The sequence below is a fragment of the Varanus komodoensis genome, unplaced genomic scaffold, assembly GCF_004798865.1.
Source record: "Varanus komodoensis strain SLA01 unplaced genomic scaffold, ASM479886v1 scaffold49, whole genome shotgun sequence".
NCBI classification, from domain to species: domain Eukaryota; kingdom Metazoa; phylum Chordata; class Lepidosauria; order Squamata; family Varanidae; genus Varanus; species Varanus komodoensis.
This window is the reverse complement of record NW_025336072.1, coordinates 32,245-48,908: the sequence shown is the minus strand read 5'-3', so window position 1 is coordinate 48,908 and position 16,664 is coordinate 32,245. Positions and strand designations below refer to the sequence as shown.

Below are 16,664 nucleotides of genomic sequence, written 5' to 3'. Positions count from 1 at the left end.
TTTAAAGCTATAGGTGTGACCACACAATTTTAACAACACCGAGAACTCCTTTTGTACATGTCCAAGAGTGTTTTGCATCTCTTAGTGATACGAAGCCTGCATATCAGGCCAGTTCTGTTAGCCACACATTGTGATAGTGGGGGCAGCGCAGATGCTGGGAGATGCAGTGGACGAGAGAGAGAAGCCTGCCTAAGCCACCTGGGGAGTCGAGGACTGAAGGTAGATTTAGAAGTGCATTTCCTTTAGCCTCTCCTAAAAAAGAACAGGGCACGGTGCCAGAACAGTTTAGAAAAGTTGGTAGCAATGAAAAGGAGGGCCTGGAAGCAGCCGCACTCGCCAGCTGCAGGCGATTCCCCGCTGTGCATCTATTAAGAGAGCTTAGGGTAGAACATCTGCAGCAGACCAGTGCTCAGCTGCGTCTCAGTTTGCCTCGCTCTGCACTTGTTGAATGGCTCCCTCCTCCTCTTGTGCGGCTTCTCAAGCGGTGACCATTAAATATTCCCCCAGGGCCTTGCCTCTGCCTCTGGCCAGGGCCGTAGAGACGCACGCTGCCAAATCCGCATCTGGGACGTTCAGAGTGGGACATGTCAAAAGGTTCTGTTCCATCACGAGACCCAAGTGCAAGCCATGGCATACTCGCGAGATGACCGCTTCCTCGTTACACTAGGTGGGTGCAGTCCATCATGATGGGCGGGGGCCGTGGGAGCCCTGCTCACCTCCTTCGCTTGGCCCTTGGATTATTTTCACTGGGCTGATCTGGTGAACCTTGGCTGCAGCCCGCAGGGCCTTTGCCACCTTTGCTCCAAGGCCAGGAAATTGAGTTTTCTCCACGTCTTGGAGCTGCTCATCTCTTTCAGAAGGAGTACAAAACATACTTGTCCTGGAACACGTTCACTCACCATTTTCTCTTCAGGTTGTGGTTTTGAAAGCTTTAGGTAGCTTCCTGATTTCTATTATTAGAGTGTATGTTTTACTATGCTAAGTACCCTGAGCTTGAGAAAAGTTGGGATAGAAATGTGTTCAAATATTTAACATGTCAAAGGACTGGAATATTTCTTTGTGGTATGCAGGGGATTATGTTGACAGAATCATTGCTCTGTGGAGTGCCCACACATACGACCTGATGTCCTCTACCCGGCTCTCTGAGCCAGTCCACGAAGTTGCCTTCAGCCCACTTTCCGTGGGACACCTCACCTGCGTGGGAAAGGGAGCCGTGACCTTCTGGCTAATGGAGCAGCAGGGAGCTGACATCAGCCTCAAGGTACTTCTCCTCACTTTCCCACTTTATCGTCTGATAGTATCTGAGTGTATGTTCAGCAGCAACCTGCATTAAACCTCTGCTCAGCTCTTGAGGATCGGTCCTGCTGTCGTCTGGACCCAGTCAAATGTTTGGGCCTTCGGCCTTGGGGGAGAAACGGGGCGGCTCTGGCACAACCTTTTGCCACTGCAGTTGAAGAAGCATCTCCAGTGGGTGATGCGTCTTCTGGCATCAGGTTCACAGAGTCCCCGTTCCCGATGCTGTCGGCCCAGTGGAGCTTACGTCCCTGTGCTACAGCGCTGGCTGCCTTCTGTACATTGGGACCAGTGCGGGACAGATCTGTGCCTGGGACATGGAGGTCAGCCGCTGCTTCATGACCTGGGAAGCAACAGAGGGGGAGATCGGTGAGTTCTCGTGCAACTACCCTCTCGAGAGGAATGCTTCAGCTGCCCTGGTTTGATGTCACCAAACGTGAACGTAGACGGTGGTTGGGCTTCGGATGGTCTTGATTTGGCCTGCGTTCTTTTGAAGAAGCCAGCAGGAGGGCAAGCTGCTGCTCGCTTTTGCAACGCAGTTTGGGAGAGGCTGCAGTGGAGGCTGAGGGAGCCGCTGCCAAGGCCCTGCGCCTCGTTCCCTCAGAGCTCCAGGTGGCGGTTTTGAGTCCTCTGGAAGGGCAGCACCTGTTCTAAAAGGTTTTCAGGGCAGAGCTCTGCAACTCTGAGATAGTCACGAGAGAATCCAAGTGTTAACCAGAATACATCCCTCCCTGGCATAGGTGTGCTAAAGTGTCACACTAACCGGCTTGTCAGTGGCAGCAACACCAAGAAAATCCAGCTGTGGTCCGTGGCGGCTGTCCAGGAGTTGCGAGTAAAAGGTTCTAGTGCCAGGTAAGAAATCCTCTAAATCAGACTTTGGCAGTTGGAGAAAAAATGGTTTATTCGGGCCCAAAGCACATTTGAGAAAACTGCACACAGTGTCCATATTTTTTAAAAACAGTTGCATTATCATACAGCACAATTAAAGAAAAGGTTAACTGAATTAGTGCCCCCTCCATTGATTTTGGAGAATGAATGGCTCAGATATGGTCTGGTCAAGTGCTTTTCACATCTTTTGTATGTGTGTGCAGATTTTTTTTCCAGGACAACCACCTGCCTTTGTCTGCCGAGGTGAGGTAGTTTACTGGGCATCTCATGATCTTTCTCTTTTGTTTGCAAATGGACATTGAGTCAAATTAATAATTTGCATAGTAACGTTCAGTCGATGCACTGTGCTCCGTAAGGAGGGTTCAGGTGCTGCCTTCAGTGGGACTGGGTGCTCGCTTTGCAGTCACCCCGCATTTCCACTCCATCACGAGAAGCACACTCTTCCCTTTTAGCAGTGTGCCTTTGGCCATGTTGCCCGAGAGCATTTGCTTCCTTCCCTCTTGGCAGCTTCCAAAGGTTGGGCAACCATATTCCCTGGCCTGAGCTCCTGGAGGACCAGTGAGTTCCGGTGTGTGAAGACAAGCGAGCTCCATGCAGATGGTATTCGGGCCTTACCACTCTGGCCCCTGCTTGGAAGGACCGTGGCTCAGTGGCAGAGCACACGCTTTGCATCTCGGACGTCCCAAGCTCAGTCCCTTCTTCTTCGGAAAGGGCTGGGAAAGATGCCTGCCTGAAATCCTGAGCTCCTACGATACTACCCTTCAGCCTGGACTTGAGAGGCCAAGGAATCTCCTGGATATACAGCGTCGTCTTAGGATGCTCACGTTGGGCAGCGTGGCAGGAAAACAGTGGATAAACCTTTCTTCATCCCCGCCTTCAAAGAAGGATGCTACCCCGGCAAACCGCATGGTTCCCATTGGTCCTTTCAGTTTGCTGATGGGCAAGAAGTGTCGCTATGTGTGTTCGAAACCTCAGCCACATGGCGATGGCAAGCCCTGCAAAGGAGCATTGGCGAGGCACTGCAACTGGAGAGTGTGCTCTTTCCTTCCTAGTTCTTAGATTTTTTTCACCTCAGCCTTTATTTCTATGAATACTTATTCACATATTTATAGGCATTTGACAGCCAAGGTGAAGAGCTTTGTAAGAAACGCTCCACTTTTCTGCCCTGCCCTGCCCTGCCTTCTCTGTAGCTCCAGCTCAGTCCTCTTGGAGCAGGAAATGACCCTGGACGGGACCATAGTGAGTGCCGCCTTTGACGACTGCATGGACATGGGGATCGTTGGCACTACGGCGGGGACGCTGTGGTACATCAACTGGGTGGACAGCACCAGCATCCGGCTGATCAGCGGGCACAAGAATAAGGTACAGGCTCTCGGACAAGGAGAAGCAAGGGTAAGTGCCAGCTGATGGCTTCTTGTGGGTTCGCGGAACGCCTCGCTCCCTCTCCTTTGCTGCAGGTGCACGACGTGGCCTTCAGCCCCGGCGAGTCCCACTGTGCCACCTGTGGGGAGGACGGCAGTGTGAGGGTCTGGTCCCTGGCCAGCATGGAGCTGGTGGTGCAGTTTCAAGTGCTCAATCAGGTAATTGCTGGGGTGCTTCATGATCTTTGGCCCAGCAACGGTGGTTTCCCTGGAACCTGCTGGACCCAGGAGATGCTTTTCATCACAAATGTGCCTGGTCGGCGGTCTTGAATTTGTGGCTTGGCATGTGGAGGAGCCCACAGGTTCTTAGCGCACGCCAGCAGAGGAAACAGCCCAGTCATGCGGCTGGAAGGGGTGCCTGCTTGCCGGCTGGCTGATGGCCTTAATTTCCTCCACCCCATAATAATAATCTTAAAACTGTAAGGGAAAGTGTGGCCAGCCAATGGAATGATAATGGAGAAGGGCTTAGGCATTGCTCTCCTTTCTTCCTCTCTGCTTGTGTTCCTTGGCATTTCTAACGTGTTGCTTATTCCTCCCCCCGCCTCCCACAACGACCATAGAGCTGCATTTGCCTGGCCTGGAGCCCATCGCCCAGCTCGGTCAGCGGGGCAGAGAGCCGGCATATAGTGGCAGGATATAGCGATGGCACCATGCGTGTGTTCAGCATCTCACGGACGGAGATGGAACTGAAAATGCACCCGCACTCGGTGGCTGTGACAGCCCTCGGATATTCCGCAGATGGTAGGACTCCAGACGCTTTGCCAGCTACTGCTGATCATCCAGCCACAAAGAGCAGAGACCAGCTATAAATTGTCGGTCTCTTTCCACTTGGCTTGGTTCTCCCTCTTCCTCTTCCCTCTCCCCATCTCCCCCACATGATGACCTCCTTCCAGATTTCATACATGTCTTTTGGCAGACTTAGGCACAGTACTCAGGAACGTCTGGTACAGCCTTTCTCAATACAGTGCAGAAACAAGAAATGGAGTGGCAACGGTGATTAACAGATCTCTTGGACTGCAACTCCCCAAATCCCTGGCCATCAGCTATGCTGGATGCAGCTAGTGGAAGTTCAGGTCCAAAACATCTGGCAGTCATTAGCTTGTGGGCATCTAGTCTATACCACCTGGAGACTAGTCTCAGGGAAATTCCTGCCTGGAGATTTGAACCCAGATCTCCTGCTTTTTCTAATCTGACATTCGAACCACTTCACCAACCTAGACCCTTCAGACATTTAGAAGGCAATTCCTAACAATTTGTCATGCTCGTGGTGGCTGCTGGGAGTTGGAGGCTGCACTAGAGAGCAGACTTGATGAGAGGTAGCTGGTGGGCTATAATGAGGGGAGAGGCTGAACCAGTAGTTTTTGGTGTGGCAAATGACAGCGTACTCAAATGATATTTGCCTCACAGAAATGATGTTGTCATTAATCACATCCAAGAGCAGCGAGTCTAAGCAGGGAGCTGCCAGGAGCTGAAGAAGAGCTGCTTGCTTTGTGTACTGGAGTCCCTTTTAGCAGACTGGGCTTGTTAAGGATAGTGGTGCTTTAGAAGGGCTTTAGTGATGCCCCCACATCTCCTGTATAGAAAATACAGAATTTTCCTGATGAAAACAACGGGGGCAGTTATTCAGTGTTCTCAGAAAGACTCAAGGGTGTCAAAAACGTAAAATAAACCTCTGCCAAGAAGGCCAGAATGTGAAAAGACAACTGGGAGGCAGATGTTTTGACACCAGAAGTGTAGGTCATGATGACCACGTACAAAAGTAACTGAATGTTTTCTGCTATGTTTTTCTGTTATTAATCATTGCAAAAGGCTAAACATAAAACTGCGGTGCTTGATGGGTGGAGCGGTTGGTCCCAGCTGGACTAATGGTTGTCTGTCTGCAGGGGAGATCATCTTGTCTGGAGGGAAGGATGGACTCATGGCTGTCAGCAGTCCGCGAACAGGGATGACGGTCCGGGTCCTGGCCGACCACCGCTCCTCTCCCATCAGTGTCATCCACTGCACAAGGAAGCAGGCGAGTCACCAATTTCAGTGGTGTTAGAATAACTTTATCCATTTGTAAATGGCTGGATAACTGGCATTTGGAGTGGTCTGCGTGTTTGATCAAGTATTTTAATACATAGAAACATAGAAAACAGAGCGAGTCAGAAGGGGCCTCCTGGGCCATCTAGTCTGACCTCCGGCACCAGCTGGCTCCATTCACAACATGCCCACCATGTGGACGTCCAGCCTATCCTTGAACACCCGCACCGATGGGGCCTCAAGGACCTCCCGTGGAAGCCCATTCCACACCCTCGGGGTCCTAACTGTCAGGATGTGCTTCCTGGCATCCAAATGGAACCTGGGTTCCCTGAGCTTTGCTCCGTTGGAGCGCGTCCTGCCTTTCTCTGCAGGGGAGAACAGGTCTCTACCCACCTCCGTGTGACACCCCCTCACATACCTGTATGTCGCCAACAGATCCCCTCTGCGTTTCCTCCTCTTCAGGCTGAAGAGACCCAGTTCCCTCAGTCTCGCCTCATACGGCATCCCCTGCAAAATACAAAAGTGATGCATAAATATTTGAAGGGTGTTGAGACAGGAAAAGATCCCTTGAAATACTCAGCTGCAGTCCTTGGCATCTCCAGTTATAAATGCATCAGGTATCAGGTGATATGCAAGACCTTGCATAAGAGCCTGCAATAAGCGGACCAGGAAGGCCTTGCCTAAGGCAGCCGTCACTCCTTCCTTTCCTGCTCTTTCTCATTTTCCTCCTGCTCTGAATTTTTATACCTGTTCCCCCTACCTCTAAGTCCTTTCTCTCCTGTCTGTATCGCCCCCTCGTTTTGTTTGCTTCTTCAACCCAGCGTAAGAAAAGTGCTTCCTTTTTTCTTTCTGTGCGGGAGAAAGAAAAGGGATGGAAGGGGAGGCTGAAGAAGTGATTCAGTTCTTCCTTACCCCTGCTGATATCAGCTGTTAAGAGGCCAGTCCCTCCATCAGCACAGCATCATCCCTGATTCTGTTCCTTGGTCTCTCCAAAAGGCACCATTCCTTGGTCAGCTTTGAAGCACAGCTCTCCAGGTGGGGGTGAAGGGGGAACAGTGGCTCCCCCTTTCAGCCCCACTGTGGGACCTTGAATTGAATTTACCTCACATATTAGGCAAGCTAGCATGCATTTTTCCTTGCTGCTGATTCTCCTTTTGCTTTTGTTTCTTGTAAATTTCTTATAATTTGGGGTCCCTTCTACGGAGAAAGGCCAGTGCTATGAATGTACAGAGTGAATAAACAGACCCTTTCCCCAGCATCTAATTCATAACTGATCTTCTTTAGAATTTCATCATGTGCTGCATGTCTCTGGTTGCTTGCTTCTTATCTTAAAGATTTGGAGGAAGGGTGAATAGTCCTCAAGATACAATCGCACCCTTGATTTAAATTGAGCCATCGTTAATACATTTCCTATTTATCCACAGTACTGTATAAATTTGATGCACTATGCCCATCTTTTCAGGGACAAGTCCATATAAATGAGCACAGATGTCATTGTGGTATTATGTTCTCTAGCACACTGAACTTGGGGTTGAAGGTGGTGATCTTTGGTTGGCTGCAAGTGCTGATCGACGTGTCAGTGTCTGGGTCTCTGACTGGAGGAAGGACAAATGTGAGCTCATTGATTGGCTAAGCTTCCCAGCCCCTACGGGCCCTGAGGTGAGAGTATCTTGCTGGCTTCTAGTCTTCAGAATGAAGAATATACATTTTTCAGTGTTTGATGTGTTTAAGGTCTTTCCTGTTGGACTTTCCTGCTGCTGGAATGTTTTATAAGGAGAAGCAGAACAGGCTGAGTGTTTTCTTGGTCTTTGTCAAATGAGGATGTGTAACTTCAGAGAACTGAGAAACTGGCTGCAACAATAGAAATTGAGAATTTGCCACAATATTTTGAGCATTCAAGTTCTTACTTTGACTAGGGCTAAGTTTGCCTTGGTTAAATTTCTAGTTTATCTATCTGTGTGCTTGCTTTGCTGATAATTGCTTGCTGATGATGGTCTGGGTTTCCAGTATATGTTCAGGAACTTATATTTATTACATTCATATCCCACTTTTTGTCCTGCAAAGAACCCAAGGTGGCTTACTTAATCCTCCACTTCTATTTTATCTGCACAGCAACCTACTTGTGAAGTAGGTTAGATTGAGCTTCATGGCCAAGTGCAGATTAAAACTCAGACTGGTATGTCCCAGGCCAGTGCTGTTACTACAACTGGCTCTCAGCTAGAAGGAGCAATAGATGAAAGTTCCAGTTCTGGAGGGCAAGTGTTCCACCCATCGAAGAAAGAATTACTCAGATTCTGCATAGCTTATACCAATTGATCTTATTTTGGACTTTGCTATTTCTGAATTGTAGCTTGCTTAGCTCCAGATTATGCCCATCTGGTTTGTAACAGTTGCTTCTATATTTATTGTCCAGGTGTCCGGCCCTTTACCTCCTAGCCTGGCAGCATTTTGCCCTTGGAACAAAAACATGATTGTTTATGTGGGCTTTGGATTACAGAAGGAGATCCTCTTCTACAGCCTGCAGCAGAAACAGGTGTCTAAAACTTAGCTTGCTTGAAACCTTGTGGACTCCACCAGCAGAAGCATTGGAGCCGGATCCAGTCCACCAGTCACTGGGTTCACACAACCCACATTCAAGGGTTGAGTGTAGGTTTGTCATTGAACCTGAGTTGCTGTGCTGGCTGAACCCAATCATAACAATAAGCCGTTGTCTGTTAACCACAAGCAGCCCGCAGCTCAGAACCCAGGAACAGGTTTTCTTCATGGTGGGCACGCGGTTAAGAAACCATGACTTGTTATCACAGCTGGGTTCAGGCAACATGGCAGTGGCATTCCAACAACCACCTGCACTGAACACCACCTCAGCCCTTGAGCGTGAATTACCGCGGTTTGTGAAAATAGTCATGTATGTCATCGGCTCAGTCTTGGTAATGTTCTTTTAGCGGCTTGGTTTGCACCTAACTCTGAGCTATGGCTTGAGTTGTTGAGTTCTGAGTTGTTGCGATGAGTGAATCTAGAGGGCAAGTTGTTTTGGCAGGCTGTAGAGGTGGCAGGAGTGGCTTCGTTTTCAAAAGCTGGCTGCTCCACACGCCAGTGCCACAGTGGCACTTGGGATATAGGGAGGGAGTGGGCAGAGGAGACCACTCCCAGAGATTAAGAACACAAACCACAGTTGGATTGTCTGCCAAACAAGCCCTGGGTGGCAACAATCCATGGGTTAAATGAGCGATGGTTTTGTATTACGTGTGAACAAGGGAACAGCATCTCTCCCCAAACCTTAGTTTCCAGTCAAGGTGAATAGTTGACACAGAGGTGAAGGGAAAGCTGGACATGGCAGGACTCTTGCTGGATGGTAACAATTCAGATTGCAGGTGATTGTTGAATGTTTGTCTCATTTGAGATGAGATGTGCATTCCCCCAAGATGCCAGTGACAGGTAAGCACAGTGGGAGCACAGCATTTAAACTTCTGCTTCCCTGTGTACATCCGTAAAAGGAGCCATTGAGCGGCAGAAGCCTCTCCTGGGGCTCCTCACTGAAGAGCAGAAGACGGTTGATACAGGGGCCTTCAGTACTGCAGCCGAGCAGGTGCTCCGGCTGCTCTCTTGTTTCCAGGCTTTTTATCCCGGACTTGAGCAGGTCTAGTTGAACTGAAGAAGGATGTGGATTGACTGGTACAGTAGGTAACTCTATTGCACGTGGGAATAATTGCTGGCCTATTATGGCCTTTTGAGGCATGCCTTCTCTCAGATCCCTGCAGATGCGGCAGCACCTTGGATTTTGCAGAATTAGCTCGCCCACAGCACTGGGCTGCACTCCCACTGCCAGCTCACACGTCTGTTACTCTTCTGTGGCGTCTTGGGACGCTCCAGACATGAGGATCCATTTCTGAGCGTGCCAGTCCACACGCATGGATGCCTTCATATTGTTAATTTGGGCCCACAGAGATGACTCTGATCCGGATGCTTTTGTGGAGGAGATGCCCCCTTCTCCTCCCCTTTGTGTAAATAGGCAGGTTGCGACGGGCACACTTTCTGTATACATACATTATGAACGCTCGGAGTCCCTATTTCTGAGGATTCTAACATCGGGTGGCTCTTCCACAGGTCGTTGAGAAGATCCCGTTGCCTTACTTTGCCAGCTCCTTGAGCTTGTCTCCTGCTGCCTGCGCCATAGCGGTGGGCTTCAGCGGTGAGTCTCTGGGCGACCCAGGCGGGCAGGGGCCGGGCCTCCCTCACCCTGGCTGCACTTCCGTGCAAGCAGGCCAGGGACATGGACGGTCCTCTTCCCGTGTTCAGCAGAGGATGCTGGGCTGGGCAGCCTGTCAGAGAGATGGGGATGAACTTGGAGGGGTCTTCGCTGGTACTGCATTTCATTCCCAACCCACCCCATTAGTCATATGGCTCCCTGGATCGGTTATGGCACCAAATACAAAATGGAATAAAATACAGATTAAAATATAATATAAAACAATTACAAAAAACATTAAAACCAATATAAGATGCACAATGCTAATCACATACCTCACTTAAAATGCTACTTAAAACAAATTAACAATGAAAATGCCATCAAAATAAAAAAGGGTTTTGCCTAGCGCCTAAGAGATGTAAGTGCCAGGCGGAACTCTCTGGGGAGCTCGTTCCGGAGTCGGGGTGCCTCTGCAGAAAAGGCCCTTCTCCAAGTTACCACCCTCCTCATTTCCTGTGCGGGGAGGGGTCCTTCAGAAGGGCCTCAGAGGCGGAACTAAGGTGCTGGGTAGGCTCATATGGGAAGAGGTGTGCCTTTAGATACCCTGGCCCCAAGCCAATTAAGGCTTTAAACACCGGTGTTAACCCCTTGAATTGGGAGCCAGTGAAGTTGGTCAAGAACTGGCTTCTCATGAGCGTTATCTGCCAGCCCTCATTAACCATCAGGCCGCCCTATTCTGGACCAATTGAAGTTTCTGGACTGTCTTCAAGGGAAGCCCCATGTAGAGTGCTTTGCAATAGTCCAGACAAGAAGTTACCAGTGCGTGGATAACTGGTATTAACTTCACACTCCCAAGCATCTGTTCACAGCCACAAGGGCTAGACTCTTGAGGTCATTCTCAGCTAAGTTTGGGCAGTTGCCTGGATAAGAATTTGTCTTTGGCATGTTGGTCAGCTTGCTTGTGAGTCATCCAGTCCAGGCAGAGGACTCCCGGGTGATCTTTGATTGTGTCTGCACAGCCTCCAGCTCTTGTTGGTGAAAGGGAACCGTGGATGATCTTGTCTTGGGAAGCTCCCCAATCCCTTTGGCCACCAATATGAATGTTTGCATTTGCTCTGGACTGGTGCAAAATCTCAGAACCAGTTAGGCCAAGGGCTTTCTAAGACCGGAACGTTGTTTTTCCCTGCAGAGCGGGTCTTGAGGCTGATCGACCACGCAGTAAAGACTGGCCAGGACTATGTGGGGCACGACGACGCGGTTTGCCTCTGCAGGTTCACCCCCTCTGGGAAGCGCCTCTTCACAGCTTCATACAATGAGATCTTTGTGTGGGAGGTCCAGAACAGATGAACAGAGCGCGCCATCGCCGGCTACCCCGGCTTGGAGCCCAGCAGAACCACTCACACAGTTGCTGCCTCTGAGCACTGAAAACTACTCCCGTTGCTATGCACCAGCTCCAACTTCCAGTTCTGAGCTTAGCGGCCAACCTTTCAGATCCGTGGTAGTCTCCAGTGCAGGGGTCCATGTGGGAACAGTTTTGCCGGCAAGCTGAACTGCCCCACAATTTTAAAGACACTCGTATCAGAAGAAGGCGGTGCTGTGGCAATCAGCCAGCATGTAGGGATTGGGCACAAACCTTTCGTATATGCAAGTTGCTGCCCTTTCTTGCGTGTGTGTGCATGTGGGCACAGTGAGGAATTCTTTTGATCCCCCGTCTGTTCCCAGCAGCTCTGGCCAGTCTTCTCTCTTTCCCAGTTCAATGAGCAGGCTCCCTTGATAGCGCCTCCTGAAGTTTGAGATGGAGAAGACATTTGGAGTATTGGCAAGTGGTGGGCATTACCTAGATTTTATGGGAAGGATTTGTAACTCTTTGAATATGTGTCCCAGACGATCAGCAGACTCAGAGTGCTCAGCACAGTGCTCCCTTCCGACACGCAAGGCGCAAATGGTGCATCCCTTGGCTAATTTTCCTGCGCATGGAGGCGACCGCAGTGGCTGAGCAAGCTGCTCGGACAACCAAGGCTCCCTGGCCTGCCCCTTGTGGGCCAAAGCAGCAGCACTGGGCGATACTGTGGACCTTCCCACCGAACGCCCCAGCCCCTGCTGAGGAGGGCCGTCTGTGGCCGGCAGCGGAAGCGCAGCTCTGCAGTGCCGCTCGTGAGGTGGCAGAGAGAGCAAGGTGATGTTCTGGTTATCTTTGGTTATGTATGTTACTTGGGTTCTCTCGCTCCGTGCGTGTGTAAAATTTTATTTTTCTACGCCTTAAAATGGAACCTCTGCTTTGGTTGTTCATCCTTTTCCGTACTAAATTTTGGGTTTATGTTTGTGCCTTAGCTATATTTTCTATCAATGGGAGGTGAACAAGAAGAAATTTCAGTAAAGGGGGAAGGGATCACCAATTTACTGAATTTGCTCAGCACAAGCTCATGTAAAAAAACAATCCTAAATATTATTAAACATGCTCAGAAGCTTGGAAGTGGGGGGAGTGGCAACCACTGAGTACATTTTGTGAGTATAAATTTGACTTTTTAGACAATATTTTTAAAGGAATGTTATTAGGAAGATTCTAGAGTTTTATATTTAATTTGTGCAAGTTTGTGTGTTTGCTTTGGTTTCAGACTGAATAGATTATCGGGTACAAGTTTCCTTTTTAGGTACAGACCTACCTAGAAGGAAACCTGGACCCCAGGTAACAGTGAAATAACTAGTATTCCCACTCATTCATTGTAGTCCTGTAATAGCACAGAATCACATCGCTACCATTAAGGAAGAAGTAGGAGAAAGGGAATTTTCTTGTGTTCAGTTTTTAATTCCAAATAAATGAAGTTTTTTGCCTATGAATCCTCCTTTGGTAAGCTTTTGGGAATCCATCGTTGCGCAGGGTGGAGGCAGGGTGTTCCTCCTCAATCCAGTTTCTCCCCTGCGGTCATGGAAGGCCCTTCTAAAGTTACAGGAGCAAGAATACTTCTGGAGGCCTTTTTCTCGGTAGAAGTTGCTTTGGACAAACTGCTGGGATGAGGCAGGTGGTTGAGCTGGTGTGCTGTCTCTCCCTATCCCAGGCTTCTGTGCATGAGCTGCGGGTACAGGTCCACTCTGGCCCTGCAGGGACTGCCAGACAGCTGTCACCCCTTCCCCACACAGGCACACTCTTGGATTAGCTGGTCGCTTTCTGGCTTTGGCAGTTTTCCCAAGACTGATTTGCTGGCTGCAAGAGTTGTAAGATGATACATGCTTGTCCCCGAGGTCCAGCTTTTTGCACTGGGCTTGCAGCCCCCAAGAGCCTTCCGGAAAACGAGGTCAGCCTTCCTGATCAAAGGGGCTCTGCGCTCCTTGCTGGATGAAGGATGCTGTGGGCAAACTCGTACTTGATCTGTCCTTGGAGGGCCCTTTGTGCCAACCCAGAACCTGGCCTATGGCAGAGAGGATCACCCAGATGGCTACAACAGGCCACACGGGGTAAGCAGCCTTTGCCGTGATGAAATTGCCCAGAGGACCTGGACTGAGTCTGCTTATGGCTGTAAATGCACTCAGGAGCTCAAGGACAAGTAAATAAATTCTTAAAGTCACCCTCAGTTTAAAGCAGAATCTGGCTCCAGAAATCCCAACAGTACTTTTGGAAGGTATTTTTAGCCCTGCGACCCTTTCAGCCTCATCACTGATTATGTTTCTGAAAGCCATTCTTAGGCTCCTTCCTAGGAGAGCTGGGGCTAGCCAAAAAAGCAATTTAGGATACGTTTTTACAGGTGATAGTTAGGATCCAATAAGGGAAACAGAGGGCATGAATTACCTATTCTGCCTGTCCCTTGAATTTTAGCAGGGAAGTTTTCCCACCCTTCGCCAACTGAGTCACAAGTAATCAAAAGTTTATAACACAAGAGGAATTGTTTATTATATTTAAAAAGCAAACTTCCACTTATCTTGAATGCCAGTTTTCTTCAAGTCCTTCATTAACTTCTAGAGGTAACAAAATAGATTATTTAAACACACACACACTTTTCAAATGTGGCACAACAATCCACAGTGACTTCCAGTGGTCTTTGGCAATCAGTACAAAAAGAAACAAAAGTGCCCCAAAAGAAGTCTAAGAGTTCTGGCTTGGCCAGTTTAAAATTTTACTTTAAAGTTGGACCACCCACACCCTGAAGTAAATATACCTCTTTAAAAACATGACTGGAAAACTGTCATGAGAACATGTCCTAGACCTAGGCCATTGTAATTAAGGCCTTAAAAAGTATTCTCTCCTAGCTTTTTTCTGAAAAGTTGGAAGATTAATATATTAAAGCCCTTTCATTCTTTCATTATTTTCTTCCCTCTGAAGAGCTCAGTCACCCTTCTCGTCTTCACAGCAATGGGGTAAGGTCAGCTGGGAGAGGGAACGGCCCAAGAGCGCAGCGGAAGCTTCAGGGCTGAGCAGGGATCTGCTCCCTCCTCTGTGCCAAGCACTCCTTGCAGCGAAGGTGCACACTCCCACAACTGCCTTGTGGAGAAGCTGTGGCTCTTGTTGCTTGGCACTCTCTGGGCAGCCTGATTTCACTTGGCAGCAAAAATAAAAGTCCATGGAGAGAAACTCTCCCTTTATTGTGTAAACATTACTGCATAGACAGTATGCTCCCATTCTAAGTTTAAAATTGCCAGTATATGTGAAGCCCCTGAGCTAAATCGGTGATTCAGGCTGGAGTAGATCACAGGCAAGGGTTCTCCTTTGCTGCAGAACCAGATTCCAACCCACCCCCCATTATAAATGGCACTTAAGGACTGCAAGCTTTAATTGCACAATCAAAATGACTCAGGGCGGGGAAATTCCTGCACTGAATCAGGTCCTGCTAAAGGCCTCCGTGGCCCAGACCCCTTTTCCAATAGCAAACCATCAAATCTGCCTAAAGTAGATTTCTCCAACCTGGTCACCCCCACAGGGACCATGGCCAATGGGAGCTATCGCTTGGCACAGCTCTAGAAGCTCCATGCTTGGTCTGCTTAGCGTAGCATCTGGTACGCTTCTGATCCTGGATGCTCCATTCAGTAATCATGATTAGTAACTTTTGCAAGACTTAAGACCCTACAGGTTGATCTAATTCTTTAAAGAAGGTATCTGAGCTAATGGCCATCCATTCCACAAGTTAATTGCACATCTGCCATCACTTTAAGCCAGAAGTCTTGTTTTATAAAGCCACAATGAAAGTTTGTTTGTTGTTCTTAGTCACGAAGTCGTGTCCGACCCATCGCGACCCCATGGACAACATTCCTCCAGGCCTTCCTGTCCTCCACCATCCCCTGGAGTCCACTTAAGCTCACACCAACTGCTTCAGTGACTCCATCTAGCCACCTCATCCTCTGCTGTCCCCTTCTTCTTTTGCCATCTATTGTTCCCAGCATTAGACTCTTCCCCAGGAGTCCTTCCTTCTCATTAGGTGACCAAAGTATTTGAGTTTCATCTTCAGTATTTGGCCTTCTAAAGAGCAGTCAGGGTTGATCTCCTCTAGGACTGACCGGTTTGATCGCCTTGCGGTCCAAGGGACTCGCAGGAGTCTCCTCCAGCACCACAATTCAAAGGCCTCAATCCTTTGGCGCTCAGCCTTATGGTCCAGCTTTCACAGCCACACATTGCAACTGGGAAAACCATAGCCTTGACTATACGCACTTTTGTTGGCAGGGTGATGTCTCTGCTTTTTAGTATGCTGTCTAGATTTGCCATAGCTTTCCTCCCCAGGAACAAGCGTCTTTTCTTGGCTGCAGTCCCCGTCTGCGGTGATCTTGGAGCCCAGGAAAATAAAATCTGTCACTACCTCCATTTCTTCCCCATCTATTTGCCAGGAAGTGAGAGGACCAGATGCCATGATCTTAGTTTTCTTAATGTCGAGTTTCAAGCCAACTTTTGCACTCTCCTCCTTCACCTGCATCAAGAGGCTCTTTAGTTCCTCTTCACTTTCTGCCATTACAGTGGTATCATCTGCATATCTGTGGTTGTTGGTATTTCTCCCAGCAATCTTAATTCCAACTGGTGATTCATCCAGCCCCGCCTTTCTCATGATGTGCTCTGCATATAAGTTAAATAGGCAGGGTGACAGTATTCAGCCTTGTTGAACTCCTTTCTCAATTTTGAACCAATCAGTGGTTCTATGTCCAGTTCTCACTATTGCTTCTTGACCCGCATATAGGTTTCTCAAGAGACAGATAAGATGGTCTGGGGCTCCCATTTCTTTAAGAACTTGCCACAGTTTGTTGTGATCCACACAATCAAAGGCTTTAGCATAGTCAATGAAGCAGATGTTTTTCTGGAACTCCCTAGCTTTCTCCATGATCCAGCGTATGTTGGCAATTTGATCTCTAGTTTGTCTCTCTCTTCAAAATCCTTTCACTGCTTTTTCTCAACCTCTGATTAAACGATTTTTGAGAGGATTGGGTAACCTCCATCCGACGATAAGGCCTTTAATGCTCACTTGGAGTCTTTCAGTGGTTTTGCAGGCACTGACCCGACCACCCTTTGAACCCATGGCGACAATCGATTTACGCCTTGTCTCATGGAAGACTGCTTTTCTAGTAGCTATTACTTCAGCCCGTAGATCATCTGAACTTTGCGCCCTTAGGGTAGACCCCCCCTTTTTTGAATTTTCATAAGGAAAAGGTAGTTCTACGGCTGGATCCGTCTTTTCTTCCTAAGATTGCTACCTGGTTTCACATGCAGCAGGAGATCGTTTTGCCAGCATTCTTCCCAACTCCTTTGAATCTGATAGAGAGATCTCTGCATATGCTGGATGTTCATTGTTGCTTAGCCTTTTATAGGTCTAGGACCGAATCTGTTCGACACTCCAATAGACTTTTTGTTAAATACTCGGAACGCGACTGGGACTATCCGGTCA

General features: G+C 48.7%; 1 protein-coding gene across 6 annotated transcripts in view; it reads left to right on the top strand.

The window, feature by feature from the left end:
• Nucleotides 1-12,648, top strand: part of WDR90 (WD repeat domain 90) — a 50,033-nt gene extending 37,385 nt beyond the window's left edge. For all 6 annotated transcript variants that reach the window (XM_044445634.1, XM_044445635.1, XM_044445637.1 and 3 more), the window contains 12 exons: nucleotides 508-667; nucleotides 1,071-1,261; nucleotides 1,494-1,662; nucleotides 2,034-2,145; nucleotides 3,372-3,543; nucleotides 3,639-3,761; nucleotides 4,163-4,343; nucleotides 5,486-5,616; nucleotides 7,140-7,283; nucleotides 8,038-8,157; nucleotides 9,729-9,813; nucleotides 11,000-12,648. In XM_044445634.1, coding sequence (XP_044301569.1) covers nucleotides 508-667; nucleotides 1,071-1,261; nucleotides 1,494-1,662; nucleotides 2,034-2,145; nucleotides 3,372-3,543; nucleotides 3,639-3,761; nucleotides 4,163-4,343; nucleotides 5,486-5,616; nucleotides 7,140-7,283; nucleotides 8,038-8,157; nucleotides 9,729-9,813; nucleotides 11,000-11,157 — 1,746 coding nt within the window. In that variant the 3' untranslated portion in view covers nucleotides 11,158-12,648. The remainder of the gene's footprint in view (nucleotides 1-507; nucleotides 668-1,070; nucleotides 1,262-1,493; nucleotides 1,663-2,033; nucleotides 2,146-3,371; nucleotides 3,544-3,638; nucleotides 3,762-4,162; nucleotides 4,344-5,485; nucleotides 5,617-7,139; nucleotides 7,284-8,037; nucleotides 8,158-9,728; nucleotides 9,814-10,999) is intronic.
• The last annotated feature ends 4,016 nt before the right edge of the window (nucleotides 12,649-16,664 follow it).